Source organism: Emydura macquarii, unplaced genomic scaffold (genome assembly GCF_026122565.2).
Source record: "Emydura macquarii macquarii isolate MOO-44397 ecotype Brisbane River unplaced genomic scaffold, CSIRO-AGI_Emac_v2 contig_2676, whole genome shotgun sequence".
NCBI lineage: Eukaryota > Metazoa > Chordata > Testudines > Chelidae > Emydura > Emydura macquarii.
This window is the reverse complement of record NW_027132813.1, coordinates 27,468,416-27,487,801: the sequence shown is the minus strand read 5'-3', so window position 1 is coordinate 27,487,801 and position 19,386 is coordinate 27,468,416. Positions and strand designations below refer to the sequence as shown.

General features: G+C 40.1%; 1 protein-coding gene across 1 annotated transcript; it reads left to right on the top strand.

Annotated features, from left to right (window-relative positions):
* Positions 1-264: 264 nt before the first annotated feature.
* CALM2 (calmodulin 2) lies at positions 265-18,237 on the top strand. Its single transcript, XM_067565102.1, has 6 exons — positions 265-409; positions 4,350-4,380; positions 13,574-13,717; positions 13,791-13,897; positions 14,797-14,932; positions 17,598-18,237. The coding sequence occupies exons 1-6, from the start codon at positions 407-409 to the stop codon at positions 17,624-17,626; spliced, it is 450 nt and encodes a 149-aa protein (XP_067421203.1). The 5' UTR covers positions 265-406; the 3' UTR covers positions 17,627-18,237.
* The last annotated feature ends 1,149 nt before the right edge of the window (positions 18,238-19,386 follow it).

Genomic DNA, 19,386 nt, shown 5'->3' with positions numbered 1-19,386 from the left:
TCCCTCCCTCATAGCCCTTTACTAAATGTTCTTCCGCCAGGAAAAATAGCCCCGTGCTCGTCCTTCCTCCCGCTCTTCCCCAACAGGAGCCCTCCCGCTCTCCCGTGTCCGGCGCTTCCCTTCGCTGGGGCCTGAGGACAGTGCGGGTACCGATTCGGGGTGCGGACAGGGTTCGTAGTTACCGGATCGGCGAGCCGGATCTCGTTCCTACTTCGCCAGCCGACCGGAGGGGGTGGGGGGGAGCTGCGCGGAGTGATCCTCGAGGAGAGTGAGGAGGTTTATGAGGCGCTGCTGGCCAGCGGGCTGGGCTCAGTGTGAGGCGAGCCGCAGAGCGGGCAGGTGGTGAGTGCTTCGTTACAGCCTGTCGAGCCAGTACACCCCTTCCCCGCCGCCGGGCCGAGCCACCATGGTGAGTACCTGCCAGCGCTGGTGGGCTGCCGAGCCTCGGGGCCGCTTTCATGTCCCGCTCCGCGGCAGGGAAGCCCGCACGGAAGGGGGGGGGCCGGTGGGCTCGCGGCAGTGGGGCGAGGTGGTCGAGGGGGCAGGAGAGGGGGCAGGGCTGGGTTCTTTGTGTATCGGGGGGGGGGGGGGGAGCTGACTCCCGCGCGCGCGGCCCGGCCCTTCCCGCTCGCCGCGAGCGTTGCCGATTCAAAATTCAAACTGCCAGTTGGGGCGAGCGCCATGATGCTTCGCCTCGGGGCGGGCGGGGGGGGGCGGATAACGGTTTCCCGGGGGAGGAGGCCCCTGCAGGGTGGGGGACGCCTGCCGCGGTGGCGCCAGCCCCATCCCGCGGCCCGAGAGCGCGCGCGTCTGCCCGGACCTGCGGCGGAGCCGGCCGGGTGGGGAGGCACCGCGGAGCCGGGCGGTTTCCCTCGGCGATGAGGCGTGGCGGGCTCGTCCGGCCGCCCTCGCTTTGGGCGCCTGCCTCCTCAGCCGGGAGTTTTCACCCTCGTGCTGCGCCGGTGGCGGAGGGTTTTCGTTGCCTTTCGGGGACGGCGTCAGCCTAGACGCCCCGCTCGGCGGCTGGGGGTTCACCTGGCTGGCTGGCGGGTCGGGAGGGTTTGGGGCTGTTGCGACGTGTGCGCAGAGAGAAGTACGTTACCGGGCAAGGACGAGGAAGAGCAGCGAGCGCCTGTTCGTGCCCGGCTCCTGCCAGGCGTGAGAGACCTACCGTGCGAAGACGGCCTCTTTAATTCAGTGGCTGTTTTCGGAGGGCAGCGGGGTGATTTTAAACCAGTCCCTAAAATAGCAAGCGTGTGACTGTAGCATCCCCTCTGGGTGGGAAAAGGGGCTAGTTTAACAAGGCTCCAGACTATGCCATTATTCTAGATGAAGTGGATGAATAGACAAAACAGATGCTGTGTATCAGATACAGGCTTTCAGTATAGCAATGCACGAATTTCATGCTTGCTTTGTTTTGTTAGTCTCTTCCCTCCCCCCCCCCCACCCCAAAACTGGATTAGCTTGCAAGAGTCAAGCAAGTTCTTAATATAGAGATGGGTGTGACCAGGAAGCATGGTGGCATCTTCGGGATGGCTGTGGTCAGTACCAACAGACCAAACTTGGTTAAACTTGTGAATGAGTATTGCCCAAATTGCAAGTACTAGACTAGGCAAAATGCTTTGCCCAGGGCGCAAGCTGTGGCAGCCTACATGTAATTCTAGTTCTTACATGCCAGTCCAGCTATCTGGCTGCTGATTCTGTGCTTCCCCACCAGGCTGTGAGCACTGGTTATGGTTAACAGGTGTTTGACTTAATGCTAAATTCTGGAGTACAGTAGCTTCTGTTTCTGTGGTTTGCTTGATATATTTTGTTTGGCTCCACCACTGCCTGCTGTAGAACTAACTTAGAGCTGTTGATGGTCTGCACAGCTGACAGGATGGCTAGTTCTCTTATTGATTAGGAATAGGCAAAGGCTTGCCTTAACTAGTACACTGATCCCCCTCTAGGGGGTGCATACACTGTTCAGGAATTGCAGTGCATAACTAATAGCTTTCTGCTTCAAGTGCTCTAATTGCTGTTTTAATCACCTGACCACAGGTAGATTGTTGAACTGCAGACCTAATGTTGGCTGCCTAATGGAAAAGATTTAATATAATGATGCAAGCTTTTTAAGGAAATGTTTGAGGGTGCCTTGAAATGTATTAGAAAAGTTGGAGGTTGTGAACTGCAAACAAAAAAAATCATCCCTTTGTCACGCAGATCAATTTAAAGTAATTATATTCTTTAAAAGATTATATATTAGAATAAAAGTAAGGGGGGGAGGATGCTCAGACTGATTTTTTGACAAATCAGTTGCTGATGGTGGATAGGAGACTATCCTTGCAGAGTGGACAGATTATACCTTCCAAACTACTGGGTAAACTGGCTTTCCTGAAACAAGGTGTGAATAACCTATGGTCTGTATATACTGGCCTAAAGGCACAGTATGAGTACCTGATAGTTTCCCAAGACAACTCTGGCAGCAAAGTACTTCTGTAGCTGCTACTCCAGCTCCAGAATGAAGACATAACCTCTGCTATGTCTCTCGGCTGTATTGGGTGGAATGGCTGGTGGGGACATCTAGCAACAAATTTGCTGACTCCGCCTTCAATTGCTGTTTTGCAGCAGTCCCTGCAGAGCTGGGCTCTTCTGAGTACAGATGGTGTTTGTTCAATCCTGCCCCACCCCCAGTGCAATGGACTGTTTGACTTTCTCTTCTGCTATACATCTGGGGCTTCAATAGACAGTCTCCCTCCTATTCCAGACCTTATACCCATTTTGAGTACTGCCACAAACAGGATAAATGTTCTGGGCAGTGACCTATTGGGTGATTTATATGGGCCACTTTCAGAGGAAGGAAATACTTGGGAATCTTATATTGAGGGAGTGGGGACACTCAAATAAGATGAATATGTAAAGTGGCAAATAGGATTTAGAAACCCCTGGGGTACTGACTTTCTCACTACTTAACCTGTTAGTGTTGAGTAGGTATAAATCATCTAACAGAAACGTATGCACCTGTTCTATTCTGCTTGAACTCTAAAAGAACTGAGAAGATATTGCTTGCTTGTTTTTTGTAGTGTGTGCTTTGAATGATGCTCTAAAGGCAGACAAATATAATTTTGCATATAATTTATAATTTCCTATGAACTTGACAGGCACTATAGTAATGCCCCAGAGCTTGAAAATACACTGTAAAAATATTGGACAGTTATCCAATTCTTAAACAAAAACTGTATTAGAGCTGATGTTGAGCATGTGTAGTTTAACATCTGTAGCTAGAGAAGCTTACAAAATAGTGCACATACTATTTATCCAGTAGATGCTACCATGTCTATTACTCTGCCAAACTGAGGTGCTGTGACTAATTCAGTGCTGTGGGATGGGTCACATGTAACTTAATGGATGCAGTGAACAACTATTTTTGCTTTTCTGTGGTCATTACTGCATCAGTTCTTTCACTTTGTAGGCCACTTCCCTTCAGGTCTGTGAATTGTAGTTCAGCTTTGCTGATGTGCTGGGCAAATTCATGAATAATAGTGAAATGGAACATTTGAAAGCTGGGGTTAACCCCCTTATCCCTTCAAATGTCACTTTTCAAAATAAAAATTGGAATACATGAGACTGTTTTCAATTTTCCTTTTTTGTAAATTACATATTAATTCACTCTTACTGCTTTTTCAGCAATAGATGGATTGGGTGATTCCCTAGATGAAGGTCTTGATTCTCATATGTGAAACTGACTGATAATAATGGCAATACTAAAATGTCATGCAGTAGTCCTCCCACATCTTAATTTTTAAGGCAAGTTTTTAATAGACACATCAAGATCACTTGTTTTAGGAAACATTTCATTTAGTTTATTTTAGTTTTACTTTATATTGGGATTCTCTTCAAAATAGACCTTGGTACGCTTCTGAAACTAGCATCAAACTTGGAAGAACTGACATACCTTGCATATTAAACTTGTAGAGACTAAATTCTTACCTCTTTACAACTGATATGTTTATATCTGTCTAGAGGGGACTGGTTGGCTCAGGAGACTACTAATTGGATATAGACTCTTGCCTATGTTAACTGCTCTATATTCAGCCCTGTTGAGTATTCGGTCATTACTAGATAGCTTTTTAACAAGATAGTGACCAGCCTGCTTTAGTAAGATGTGTATTGTCTATTGATAACAAATTACTATTTTTTTGTCAGCTCTGTAGCTTTACGACTAAGCTGGAACACTAGAATGCAATAAGCACTGTGGCTCAACTACCTAGGAATACTTATTTTTAAAAGCATGTTTATTAACTCTTATGAATCTGTTCATTCTCCAGTGTCTTGCTGGAATATAATACTTTTTTTTTTTAATATTATAGGCTGATCAACTGACAGAGGAGCAGATTGCAGGTGAGTTTCAAGATGCTATGCTAACAAAAAATCCAATTGAGACTTCATTGAATTGATTTGACCTTAGCTCATGTAGCAAGTTGTTTTCTATATTTAGAAACATTTAACTTAATTAAAATATGAACAAGAAGCTGCCATCTAGTTTGCAAGTATAACTTAGACTTGGCTTTACCTTCAGACAACATTGGATGCAACTGTCTTATTTCTGAAATTCTGAACATTTATCTCCTTTAAAATAGTTCAGACTTCATAATATTCATTATTTAATTATGGGAAAGCCTGTTCTTTCAGCTCTGCTTTGCATTGTTAAATTAGGCCCTTTTTGAGAAGTACATGACAGCCTCAATGTAAGGATTTAGGGTACCATATTCCTCAACTGTTATAAAGCCTTAAATATTACTTTGGCTCAATTTACTAACTGTTCCTTTAAAGTTAATGATTTTGCAAAATTAGTGTTAGTCAGTGTATATGCACATCTCTAAAAGTAAAGCTCTACATACGTTCATCCTGAAAGGTGCCTATTTCCTGTAACCAAGCTTGTCCACACTCATTGTAACATCAAATATAAGATCTTCAGCATTCTGAGGATTCTGCCAAACAGGTCTTAGTTGCCTTCTGCTGACTGCTCAATTACACTACCTTGAATATGCAAGAACTAATATTTTAACTTGCTTTTTGCATAATAGTAATGTTTCCCCAGTTAAAATAAGAGTTGGTACATGTGGAGACTTCGTGCATAATGTTTTATGCTCTTAAAGTGAGGGTATGTTGGAGGATTTCAAAGGTGTAGTCAAGGTCTAAATTTCCCACACATCCTGAGATAAACATTGACTGTTTTGGGGGGGGGGGGCACGGAGATGGCTTTCATCATTGCTGCTTTTGCAGAAGATGAACAAACTAACTTAATTAAATTAGTCATATGTCTTCTGTTACTATAGTGTGTTATCTAGTGATATAGAACTCAATCTTAATGGTTAGGTTGAGTTAGAATGGGGCAGGCTGTCTCAATAGACATTGAAAACTTAAATATATTTTTAATATCTGGGAAGTACTCTTAATGGCATTAGAATTAGAGGTAAAGTTGTCGGTGTTCAAAATCAACACTGAAGAAAAATATAACCAGAGTCCCAAGTGTAAAATTACTGCTACCTGTGTTTAATGCTTAAGAGCAACATATCTTAACTCCATATTCAGAAAAAATCTAATTTTAGATGCATATAACCACTTTTCCTAGCAGTTATATTTTTCAAACTTTTTTGTATCCTCGGTCAGCATTTTGTTTTGAATACAAGTCACAAACTGAAGAGCATCAGGGGACAGTATTGTGTATTTTATGCTGAAAGCTGAATACTCTTGCTTAATATCCAAAATTAGACTTTGATTTCAGGAGTCCTTAAAGTCAGTTTAAGGCTTATCTAATACCTTTAGAATAAATACCATGGCAGTAAAACCAATCTAATCCAGCATCAGATCTTGAAATATGTAAGCAGCTATCTAAACTTTTTTAAAGGGTTTTATAGCTGAAGATTAGTGACTTGTCTGATCATCTCTGTCAAAACAAACTTGGCTTGTCGTGGTCTTTTTTTACTGGTTGCTCAATTTAAGGGTTCAGTATTCAGCTCTGACAGGTTGTAGTAGTCTGTACTGGTAACCTTTGAGAGGACACAGGAAGTTCAATATTTGACACTTGCAACAAGAATGCAAACATGGACAGCCTTGTGTTGATTTAATTGGACAGCAATGACTGCCTGGTGGCTTTGAAGTAAAAAAGCAGAAATACAGGACAGCTTGAGGCCTACCTATTGAAGTGGTTCACTACTCAAGAGTTTAGCCATAATTGACTTATTTTTTAATGTGATAATGTCTAAGGTTCTGTTATGCCAGTTGTACATGGCACATTACTGATTCTGGAAAGTAAATAAATTATATTTATATTTATATATATATATATATGCTTACATAATCAGTTCAGTTTACATTACTTTGTATGCCAGGTTTGATTATGCATGCATTACAGTGCATCAATAGAAGTTTGTCACCAGGATAGAAAATGAAATGGTTCTAGATTTCAGGATCTAGAGGTGTTTAGGGGCTTTCCATCATTTGATTTGTTATAGTCTCATCATGAAAATTAAGTGACACTTGACTTCCTTGAAATGGACTTCGAAAATTCCGTTTACTGAGAGCACCCTTTAGTTTACTCTGTGCATTTGACAGTGCTTTGATGTCAGTAAACTTGGGGAAATGTCACTATTAGCATCACCATGGCACTACAGCATTCATTTACAAATGTACTTGATGCAAGAAAAGACTCTTTAGATATGGACATGAGAGCCTCAAACAGTCTGGAAGAGCTGGAGCAGGTTATCTAGGCAAATGGAGAAATTTCACTTTACACAACATAAGTGAGGATAGGTGTGGTTGTCTAAGCATATTGTTAAATCTTGAGATTCTAAAATTTAAAGATGGAGCTCTAAGGAAGAGAATGCACAGCCTGGAAATAAAAACTGAATTGAAATTGTGGTCCTGACACTTGAATTTTGTTTCCAGAAACTTTAAATCTTGGATGCACTCTGAATGTGTGGTATACAGCTAGTAAGTGCATTCTATAGTAAACATCAGTGTATCTGAGATGGCATCCACCATGTCAGGTAGGGGTTTGGGTTCTTCAGATGTTGTCACTTTTTGTCTAAAGTGACTGTAAATGGTAGCTTATTCAACAAATGTCTTCAGCTATGTCAACATACTATGATTACTGGTATTACTAGGTGGCTTGAGACCCAAAAATACTAGTGTTGACACTTGGATTTGGTGTTGGAGGATTGTGCTGCAAAAGTCCAGTTGACGGACTCCTCTTTATAGACAGTAACTCTTTATTCTTCATAGTGGCTCCCACGCTGCATCCTTAAGTCTCTGAGACATTGATGAAAGAAGGGTTCTAAAGAGCTAGTGGCAAAGGTCAGTCTCTGATATAGAGAACACCTGAAATCTCTTCCTGGTTGTATGGAAAAGTTAATTGCTTCATTAAAGCATCTGAAGTCCCAGTTGACAGAACTGTTCTGGGTTTTTTGAACTGCTGGGTGAAGCCATATGGTCTTAATTCATGCTAAAGTTATTGCTTGATACTGCAAGTTACCTTTCTGCTTCATGGATGAGATGTGAATTTGACTGTTAGCCTCTGCAGGTGCAGAAGCCTCCTCCAATGAGGATGGGGAAGTCAGCAAGAATTGTTCCTAGAGTTTCTGCCACTAATGAATGAATTTCTGGAAATAGTTGGTCTACCTGTCTTTAGCAGTGGGATCCATCTTTTTTTGGATGACACAATCAGTGAAGGAAATACTGGGGCCCAGATCTACAAAGGGACTTGCATTGTAACACCTAGAAAATCAAAGGAACATCACAGATCCACAAAGCCTGAGTTTTATGTGACTAGGCTTCCTCTACAATGAATGAGGAGAGATGTACCTTAGAACAAGTTAAAAATCAGAAAATGGGTGACAAGCTGCCTAAGCTATCCAATGGAAGATGATGTGTTCAAAGCCACATCACAATCTTGGAGGTAGGCACCTAGTTCCCTTTCACATTACTAAGTGGAGAGAGGTGCCTTCTTGCAGCCCACACTAAGATGCCTAATGCCAAACAACCACCAAAGGGAGGAGGTGGTGGCAGTGCTCACCTTATCTTTTAGACCAGTGACTAGAACACTTACTTGGTATGTGAGACCAGTTGCAATTACCCCCTCAGGCAGAAAGTTTGGAGCTGGTTATGGCCTTTCCTCTGCACAGATTTTGAATGGTGCCTGCTCCAGTAGGCAGCCTCTGAGCATGCCTACTTGATTGGGCCCCACATGCCATTTAGGTGGCTGAATACCCATCTTTTCCTGCTTCCTGAATCTCGGGATTGGGCATGAGCTAGCTCTGTGGACACCTAGAGGGAGGCAGCAGTGAACATGCACCGACAAACAGACTACCTTCCACCCACTGGGATCTCTGACCCCCCCAAGAACTTAGTGAGTAGGTACCTACAGTGTTTAGTGGGAATCACGTGGAACCTAAAACTAGGACTTGAGCATGTAGGCACTGATCCACATGGTACTTGCGTCCATTAGTGGAGGAAACTGACCATTTCTCCAGTAGGAGAACAGGGTGCTAGAATGTCTGAGGTGGCGATTAGGTTCAGGAAGCTGTCCTAACAATAATTAGCAAAATCATTAGCTAGTTTAAACTTTCCCTTTGTGTTGGGGGATTTGACTGGTTCAAAAATTGGTTAGTTGATGAGTCAAATATTGGTCAAATGGTCAAACTTTAAATCACTATTTTTAGCCTAGTAAGAAAGAGCAAGACTTTGTGGTCTGCAATAGGCTTTGCCATAACCTTGTACTTAAGCCTTATTACAAACAAGTTACTTAACTGAATTACTTTAACTCAGAAAATGAAAAACCAATGAAGTGATTTCCTTAAATAAAATAATTACCTTCATCAATGTTAGGTTCATATTTAAATATGAATGTCTAAAGATTGAACAGTTAGCAACTATAATTTCTTTTGTATGAGTTTTTTATTTTCCTTTAAAGTCCTTTTTAAACACATTTATGCTAGGCAGGCAGTAGGTCAGCTCTTCAAGCAGCCTAATGGGTTGTACATCTTGTCTTTGTGTTGGGGAGGGGACTTTGCACTGGCCTATGAAAGAAAATTAAATTGACCCAGCTACATCACTCAGCATGTGTGAAATCCACATCTCTAAGTCCCAGTATAAACAGTACTAGGTCGATAGAATACCTTCTATTGACAATGCACCTGAGAAGCAGCAGCTTAATCTACACCAATGGGAGAACCCCTCATGCTGGCTTGGGCAGTGTCTATGCTGAAGTGCTGTAGCACCACAGCAGCACACCTGTATTGTTTCAAGTGTAGATAGGCCCTTTGTGACTTTAAACCCTTTCCACTCCCTTTGAGTTAACTTCTTTGTTTGTATAGTTGGTTTAAATTGCAAGCTGTCCAGGGCAGGGATGGTCTTAACTTTAGTGTGCTTTGTAAATGGCCATGTGAATTGTATATATTTCTATGCTAGGCTTACGTGCAGTGTTTGGTTTGAATCTTGTAGAACAATCAAGATGCTTAACTTCCAATTAGTTCACCTTTTTCCAACAGCTGGCATTAGCATGTAGTAAAGTGAGTTATCAGAACACTTAAGTAAGCTTGCTAACAGACTGCATCATGGTCCTATCCAAAGGGTATTCTTGCTGGAATATTTAAAAGTATTTGACTGGTCAGTCGACCAGCTTGCCAAGGCTACTTTCTGTTTGGGGGAAGATTGAGAAAGTGGTGGTGAAACAACTTGGTCAACACTTCAAGAATCCAAGCTTGTTTAATCAAGTCAGTTGAGTTTCAAGCCTGGATATGATAAATGTCTCCTCTCTTGGTCAACATCAGCGTAGTTGTGCACAAAGCCTGCTCATATTTGTCAGCTGATTTTATACTGTTGAACACAAAAGTGGCTATTTTAGCCCATGTCTACAAATGGCAGAGGGCCCTGGAATGGTTGCAATTTGAGTATGAAGAAGATACTACTGGATGATCATCTGTTCCATAGCTTTCTTGAATGTACCACAAGACTTGAAAGACTCTAACATACTCATGTTGAAGAGGGGTATGTGTGGTACAGTAATTCGATGTGTGATGACCTTCGGTGTCATTTTTGGACAACAAATGGCTTTCCTCGGTGCCTCATCAGAACTAGAAGAGTTGATTGGTTGAGGTTTAATGTGCTTATAATCCATTAGCATTGCCCTCCATTCAGCTAATCTACCAGAAGATGACAAAGGAAATACTGACTTTTTGATGGAGTCTGGCTTTTATTACTTGAATAGATCCTGGTATTGCCAACCCCAAATGTTCAAAAATCATGATTTATGTAAAAATCTTGTTTGCCTTCTGCTTTCTGAGCCTTTAGGGTGCACTGGGGTCAAATTTTGATGCTTTCTCCACAGTTACAAGGGCTAGACCCTTCACTCTTGGGGGGGGGGGGGAAAGGGTTGAAATCAACAAATAACCACTTGACTCCAGGAGCTGGGGCTTTAAAGAAAATAATTTATCATGAGATTCAAGATAACCCTTAGTTAGCAACACTGCCACAGCTGCCTCCAGAAGTCCATGTAGTAGTAATGGTCAATGTGTTTTCATGTACTGGACTTGGCCAGGAGTCTGCTGTCTTCTCTGATGCAGCTCTTGTAGTTAGCCATGGCTTTGTCAGCTCCAAATTGACCTATTGCAATATGCTTTGCTTGAGACCACTCCTGAAGACCATTTGGAAACTTCAATTTCCTAGACTTTTTTCTCACTGCTGTAATGGAGATGAGTATCCCTTTTGCCAGGGAATGACTTAACTGTGACTCTTTAAGCATGCTAAGTAACAGCTAGTTGCATGTTAAATATAGAGCTGCAAACTGGTTTTATAGTGCATTTTAATAGACTTTTGTCTTAATGTATGCCTGTGCTTGCTTCATTAAAAGTAACAAGATGAATTAAATTTACCAAGTGCCTTGGGATATTCAGCATACAACATATGAGACTGTTGGTCACAACTTACTGTGACTGCTGCAGATGTATGTGTAGGTGAAAACTCTTGGAATATTTAGCGATTCTCTACACTTAGAGTGCTGCACTGGCACAACTATAGCGCTTAGTGAAGATGTAACCTACGCTGATGGGAGAGCTCCCAAAAGCATAGGTTACATCTCCCTGAGAGGTGGTAGCTGTGTTTGTTGGGAGAAGCCCTGCCATCGACATATACTGACTTACCCACTGGTGTAGACAGTACTAACTGTTGCTAAGGGGTGTGGATTTTCTATATCCCTGAGTGAGTTGAACCTTGTCTACATTAGCAGTTATGCCAGCAAAACTTGTTGCTCAGAGGGTGTTTTTTCACACTCCTGAGTGACAAGTTTCTGGCATATGTGCTTGGGTGGATAGCATCATGTTACTACCACTTGTTTAGGTGGTTTTATTATGTTGGTGGGAGAGCGCTCTCCCATCAACATAACATGGCTACCCAAGCGTTTATATTAGCAAAACTTAGGTCACTCGGGTGTGGTTTTTTTTTTTTTCCCCATGCCCCTGAGCAACAAAAGTTTTGCTAGCATAAGTGCTAGTGTAGAAAAGCCTTAATTATAGACATAAGTTTCTGTAGAATCAAGCCTCTTGGCCTTTGGAGGAAAAAGCTGCTTAAAGATATGCTTGTAATAGGGTGTTCATCAAGAGGCTATTATAGAGATGAAGTCTATAGCTGGTCTAAACTAGGAAATTAAGTTGGTGTAACTACATCACTCCAGGGTGAAAAATCCACAGCTTGAACAATACAGTTAAACTAACCTAACCCCTGGTGTAGTCAGTGTTTGCTTGACTGGAGGACTCTCCTGCCTCTTCGGTAGGTGGCCTACCTGTACCCATGTTGTGCTTAGCTGGCAGAATTCTCCAAATATTTTAGTCCTTAAGCCTCAAAATAGAAACTAGCTTCATGCAAACAAAATGTGAATTAGTAATCAAACCTCCTGGGGTTTAAGTTGAGTGCCAGTTGCCAAAAGTAAACATTTTTGGTATGGACTCTAAACAGCTTCATTATTGGATTGTACAGCAAAACTGTTTCTTGTACTAACCTTGCTTGGAGAATGTACTTGGTATTTGGGGGATCACTTGCAGGTGTTTACATCTGTCCCTGGTACATTAGATAGCAGTGAGGCACTCATCTCTAAGCTGATCTTTAATCACAACTTTTTAGGCAGTGCTAGAACTGAAACTATCTCCTGGAAACACACAATTGCACTTCACCACCTGCGTGGATTGATTACTATTTTTCGTGAAGACTAAAGTGCAACTGAGCACTCAGAAGTTGAGCTGTCATGATTCTACAGTTGTATAAGAGCCAAATACTTCTGAACTTTTTTCACTTAAGTATGAAAAAGGTTGCTGTTCAAAGGCTGCTTTTGTTTAGGATGTTGACTGAAATTGCTGTAACTGTCTACTTTAGTAATGTATTTAAAAGTGCAAATGTTTCTACAATAGTATATGAAAAAGCAGTTAATGAAGTCTCTTTTGTTCCAAGGTCTATGCTATTTTGAAATTGTTCCTGTGGCTTAGAGGCTTATGGTGCTGATGGTCACAAGTCTTAAACATGGCCTTGCTTGGTTAAGTTTGGCAAGTGGGTCAGTTGACTGGTCAAATGTCAGTTGATGACCTTTTTTGATCAAAGTCAGATGTTAACTATTCCAGCAAGAATGTCTTAATGTCAGTGGCCACCGGCCTTTTGATTGCCTCATGATGCATTGTTTCAATTTTTCAAACACTTCATTGTTTTGCATTTCTTTAGTTAAAAATCAGAATTTATTTTTAAATTTAAGCATAAGTACCTATGGCTTCTCTGGTGTCTCATCATAAGACATAACTTGAAAGCAGTAGGTACAAGCATCTTATGTAACAGGAGTTACCAATTAAAATCAAGCTATGTGTTGGCAAAACCTTTGGAAGTGGACTTGATTGGGTTTATTTGCTTCAAGCATGCTTCCTTTAGATCAGCAAAAGTAAAGAATTTAAGTATAGCTATCCAGTAATGGACTATGCTGGAGTATAGAATACACTAATGCTTGGGCTAATAAAACAAATTGGAAAAACTGATTCATTTCTGTAGAAAATTGTTTAATTTTGACTGTTACCATTTGTAGTAAAAAAAAAAAACTTTCATCTATTGGTAATCCTTTCATATTAGAAAGATATGCACATTTCTCAAACACACATCCTTCAGTTAGAGAGCATGTTCCCTGTAGTTACTGACCTGAGGGCCTCTTCCTTCTTATAAATGAAAGGATTGAATTACATTTAAGGTTTCCCATTTTAGGTGTAGCTAACCTCAGCAAATATTTAAGCTTTTAGCAAACTTGCTATGCTTTACTTCATACTTCAATTGAATTATTCTGGAGATAGAGGTGGTAGACCCGGAAACTCTACATGCTCTTCAGAGCATGGGGCTCTAGACCCCATATTCTAGAAAACTAAAGTCACTGCCTGAAATAACCAATAACCTACCTAATCTAAAATAAATTGTTTATAGCTGATCACAAGTAAATAATTTTTAGACTTTTTGATTATTAAAACCAGCAACTCAAAATTTCAGATGACTAATCTCTTGTCTTGTCAAACAGAATTCAAAGAAGCCTTTTCACTATTTGACAAGGATGGTGATGGTACTATAACAACAAAGGAATTGGGGACAGTGATGAGGTCACTTGGTCAAAACCCAACAGAAGCTGAGTTGCAGGATATGATCAATGAAGTAGATGCTGATGGTAAGCTTTCTAAGAAGCAATTTATTGAAAACAAAACTATTTAAATGTTACTAATAACTGAATTATCTTGCAGGCAATGGCACAATTGACTTTCCAGAATTTCTGACAATGATGGCAAGAAAAATGAAAGATACAGACAGTGAAGAAGAAATTAGAGAAGCATTCCGTGTGTTTGATAAGGTACTGAAGTATTGTGTATGAGGTTTGCAATTTAGTTGAAGGATGGAATAAAATGATTCCAAATCACTTGTCACTAAATCCCAACTGACTAGTCTATAAATCCTATTTACAGTAGTTAGATCATACCTAGTCACTACCACTTTCCACTATTGTGGGACTTTGGATGAAGCAGTCATGTAACAAATGGAAGGCCTGGACATATTTTGGGTGCTAGTCAATGGAAAATTACTCCCCCTGTTGGGGGTGATTGTGAAATTTTAAACCTTATTGGGAGGCATGTTAAAACATTTAATGTACATTTGGGAGTCTTTCAGAAGTTTCACAAGGCAGACAAAATTGTCAGGTGATACTTGAGTAAGGCACTTAATTAAGTGCCTATGTAAATGGTCAGCATACTTGTTCACAGCTGGAAATATCATGGCTTCCATAAATTAACAGGCACTCAGGTGTCTAGATACCTTGGCTGTACCTCATGGATTTTGCTGATATATTCAAGTGCCCTAAAAAGCTGCTTAAATTCAAACAATGGCTTGTGCCTCAAACTTAAATGTACAAAATCGTGGAGTTGAGAACTGCAAGAACTTATTGCATGTACATAACTGTTTAGAGTACATATCAAACCGGAACACTTAAATTTTTTTGAATGTTATAGTTAATTTAGTCTATGTATATTTCTATCAAGTTGTTGTACAGTTAAATTGACTGCATTTACTTTAATCTAAGAATTAAGACTACTGAAAACAAATCTGAGATGGTCCCTTGTCCTCTGCTCTCCCCATTACATCACCACTTCCAATTAGTGACACTAAATTGTGTCAAGTGCTGTATGTAGAGTAAATACAGAAGTTATTCGGATTAAATTGAATTCTCTTTAAAAAGTTTTAAACTTGTTTCTTTAGGATGGAAATGGTTATATTAGTGCTGCAGAACTTCGCCATGTGATGACAAATCTTGGAGAGAAGTTAACAGATGAAGAAGTTGATGAGATGATTAGGGAAGCAGACATTGATGGTGATGGTCAAGTAAACTATGAAGGTAAATTTCACTAACAATTGATTCTTGTTGCTTGGTCTGAGGCACTACATGATCACTTTCCATAATCCTTATACAAGTGAAGTCAAGCTTCATTCAGTTACACCAGATTACAAGAATGTGGGAAGTATCTCCTTAGTGTAGGGATTTTATGGAGAAGGGTACTTAACTGTATATACTTAACTAGTACAACTTTAAATCACTCCAACCCTTCAAATAGCTACATAACTATGTGGCTCCCAGTTAAATATACCAGTTTATTGCTGCCTTTGCTTCTAGAACTGAAGAATGGCTGTGGAACCATTATTTGGACCGGTTTCATCCAGGTGGTTAATGTGGTGTCATAAAATCCTTCCCAAAACTAATTCAACCATAAGCCGTAGCTCCTTCCAGTATGTTGTAAATGAATGAGATTAGTTAAGTGGTGGTTATATATGTATTGTATTGCATTTGAACTCTGCCCCCATTAAGGCTATTCAGATGAAAAACCTACTAGGAAATGGAATCCATTTAAATTGTTTTAGTCCAGAGTTAAATCTTAATTCTTATACACCTGCAAAAGTTAATAAAATGATCCCTCTTCAATTTGAGGAGAAAATACCTTAAAGACAGTAGTTTAAAGAACTCTAAATTTAACTAGTATGTAAAGCATTTCATATGAAATAGTGCGCCAAGTTTGTTTTCCTTACTCTCTGCTATCCTAAGACTCTTAAGTTTTAAAAACCTTAAGTTTTAAATTAAGTGCTTTACTTGATCACGTGTTAATGTGTTTTTGTGCCAAAGTGATAGTTTGGAATGAAGCTGGATAGTGTTAAGATACTTCATTTTATCCTTGAATTATACACCCATTGTAAGGACCCTTGTTGATATCGTGTCCACAGATAATTCTAGCTCAACTCAAGGGCAACCAAGGGAGTCTTTATGGATACCTTAAAGGGTAGGGTGGAAGAGGGTGGAAGGATTTGATTCTTTTAATTTTTCTAATTGCTAAGATTACATATACCTTTCTGTACATCTTAAACTCTGTAAGCATTTGGCTTTGGAGTGAGAAGCCATTTAACTTGTTATGTTAGACCTGCTGTTAATGGGACCAAAGTTGCTACTCCAATTTATATGGTCATTAAAGAGGGTAATCAAGCAACTATTTGGACTTCTAGAAATTAGTATGTGGAATTATAAAAACAAGCAATTATCAAACTGTTTTGACAGAATCTGTCCCTGTACTCTCCCTATATCTGAGACTATTTTTCCACAGGAAAGGTTCTGCTTTTTGTGAGGGCAACTAACATTAAGCACACTTTAATGGCCAAGACCAAACAAATCATGATTCACTATATACATTAAATCTAGACTCTGGTTCAGAGCTCTATTTTAGTAGTTAGCGTCCTTTCCTTCCACCCCCTCCTTCCCCCCCCCCATGGAACTGAAGCAGGGAAATGAGACCAAAGTATGAATAAGGCATGTACAATTAAGAACTGATACCTGTTCCACCTCTTGCCATTCTTCCCTCTGCCACCAAAAGAGAATGAGCAGCACACTTCTTTCTTCCAGCAATCTTTGGCTTCTCCTTCTCCCTGTGCTGCTCAGTGGCTAGTCAAGGACATCCACCCTCCACCAAGAATGCCATTAATGTCTTCAGCAGCCTCAAACTCTCACCATCAGCATGCTTATCCCTAGATCAATGAGATCCAGATGAGTAGATTCCAAGGTCGGAGGGACTGTTATTACAGGAGGCTAGACTACATCACCACACCTGCCATACAACTTCCCCAAAATAATTCCTGAACATATTTTTTTAGACAAACATTCAATCTGGATTTAAAAATTCAGTAGTGGAGGATCCGTCATGACCATTGGTAAATTGTTCCAATGGTTAAGTACCCTCACTGTCAAACTTGCACCTTATTTCCAGTTTAAATTTCTCTAGCTTTGACTCCCAGCCATTGGATCATGTTATGCCTTTCTCTGCTGTATTGAAGAGCCCATTATTAGATATTTTGTTCACCATGTAAACAGAGTACAATAATCACCCCTTAATCTTCAACTACTTCATTAACCATTTTGTAGCCTCTTCTGTCATGAAATACAAAATTGAAATAACTAGTTTAACGTCTCCCCCCTCCCATGAAAATGACTGGTAATGCAGCTTTTGTTCAGTGATCAAGGCTGGTCAGATAACAAAGAGCAATAGTATTGTACAGAGTGGAAGTCTCTTCGAAGTAGAAAAATATCTGCAGCTACTAAGCATTTGCTAAAGACATGTAGTCAGAAGGTTTCTTTGACTTAATTATGGCCTTCTAGAGATCTGTTTAAAAACAAATTTTCTAATTTGCTTCTGGTATGAGGCAAGACAAGGCCCCAAAACATTATGGGACCCAGTACCACAAATGAGCCTTCCAGTTAGTGGGACAAGTTGACCCCAGTAAGTTTAGAACTAAAACTTCAGAAAGTGGTGTGCTGACATGCAGGTCACAGGGTTCTTCTGGAAAAGAGCATAACTTCAGATACCTTTCTGTAAGGCATTTCAAACATTCACTAGTATAATAGCTATATAAATATACTAATCCTTACATTTTGAAGAGGGTGTTTCCTTTCTGTTCTGAGAAACCTTGTAGTCTAATCACAACTTAATTTGTAAGATACTAATACAACTTTTTTTGCTTTGCAGAGTTTGTACAAATGATGACAGCAAAGTGAAGACATTGTACAGAATGTGTTAAATTTCTTGTACAAAATTGTTTATTTGCCTTTTCTCTGTTTGTAACTTATCTGTAAAAGGTTTTTCCCTTACTGTCAAAAGAATATGCATGTATAGTAATTAGAATTCCATTCCTCCATGTTTTTCTCCCTTTATCTTACTGTCATTGTTCTGATGATTTTTTTGGAAATTTGATCAAAGTAACAAATGTTGCATGTGGCTTACTCTGGATATTTAAGCCCTTCTGCACATCTAAAGTTAGTTGGAGTTGGTCAAATGAGGGAACATCTGGGTTATGCCTGTTAAAATAGCTTTCTTTAGGAAACTTAGCATGTTGTTGAAATGTGGAGCCTTAACTCTGCGTGGACTATTGACAGTCAACAATATGAAACTTAAAAGTTGCACTATTGCAAAACGGGTGTATTATCCAGGTACTCGTACACTATTTTTTTGTACTACTGGTCCTGTACCGGAAAACATTTTCTCCTATTACTATGCTTTTTAACTTTTTGTTTAGCCACTTATTTTCAAAAGAATCTGCTTATGGCACAATTTGCCTCAAATCCATTCCAAGTTGTATATTTGTTTTCCAATAAAAAATTTCAATTTACCCATATTGTTTCTGTGTATCCTTGAATTATTTATGGTATTAGACTAGCAACTTTGCAGTGAGATTAGCCACATGCAGGTCATGACTTGCTTGTGGAGTGGATTAGATACTTGTTAAAATTGATTGTAAGGTGACTGAGACAAGGAGTGGCCATTTTCTTCATGTTCATTCTAAATTTGGAGAAACTATTCTAGATTTGTGACTGCAATAAATTGTCTGAAAGGAAGGTACTTCTGTAAAACCTGTTACTGTAGTTTGACTCACTGCCCACCATCTGAAGCCTTTCTTCTGTCACATGGATGATGAATCCATAGTTAACCTAATAACTAAAATTCTGTTTGCTTTCCTTGAGATTGAGATTAGTCAATACTCAAAGTAATTACTAGTTTCAAGATTTTATCAAGGAAGTGCCAGAGAGCATGTGCTCCTAAATCATTTAGGATCACGACTGATTTAATCTAAAAACAGATATTTCATAAAGTTACTAAGTCCTGTTTTACAAATTAGCCATGATTGTGGATTATAGCCATTAGCAAAGTTGAGGTATGGAGCAAGTAAGCAGCACACAAGTAAATTCACTTCATTTGGATAAGGACTAATTTAATGCAACCCTGAACACATGTACCACAACACTGGAGGCACCATGTGGCTCTTCTCTCAAATGCATCCCATCCTCCCCCAACTTGGAACAGCAGTAATGGCAGAAGTAATAGCTGAGGGCCTGCTTCACTCAGGGATAGCAGCAGGGGGTCCCTATATAGTCTGTCACATAGTCTTGGAACAACACCTCAGGAAAAACAAATAATATTGCATATTGCCATGTTGCATGCACGTTGGCAGAATGAAGAGCTAATAGAATGAGGTGGGTGTGGGGGGGAAATGCAGAACATATTAAAACTAAAAATTAAAGTGCCTTTTTCTCTTCCATTCAACACCTTGGATTTGTGGAACATTGCTCCTGTTAATGATTACCTAAATCAATGCACTTGATATGCTTGTTCATGGGTAAGAAATTAAAAGTATGTACATAACCTGAAAGAGCTTTAAACAAGGAGCTAGTGAACTAAATTGAGGGTACTGATTGGCTAACTGAAGCAGCAAGCTAAACTTCCAAGAGGGCTAGCTTTCTCAATATGCACCTTTTTAAAC

Bases quoted from the DNA above. Each gene is read 5' to 3' on its own strand.
- CALM2 (XM_067565102.1), top strand. The intron at 13,718-13,790 runs GTAAGCTTTCTA...ATTATCTTGCAG, and splicing joins CAATGAAGTAGATGCTGATG to GCAATGGCACAATTGACTTT. The intron at 14,933-17,597 runs GTAAATTTCACT...TTTGCTTTGCAG, and splicing joins TGGTCAAGTAAACTATGAAG to AGTTTGTACAAATGATGACA.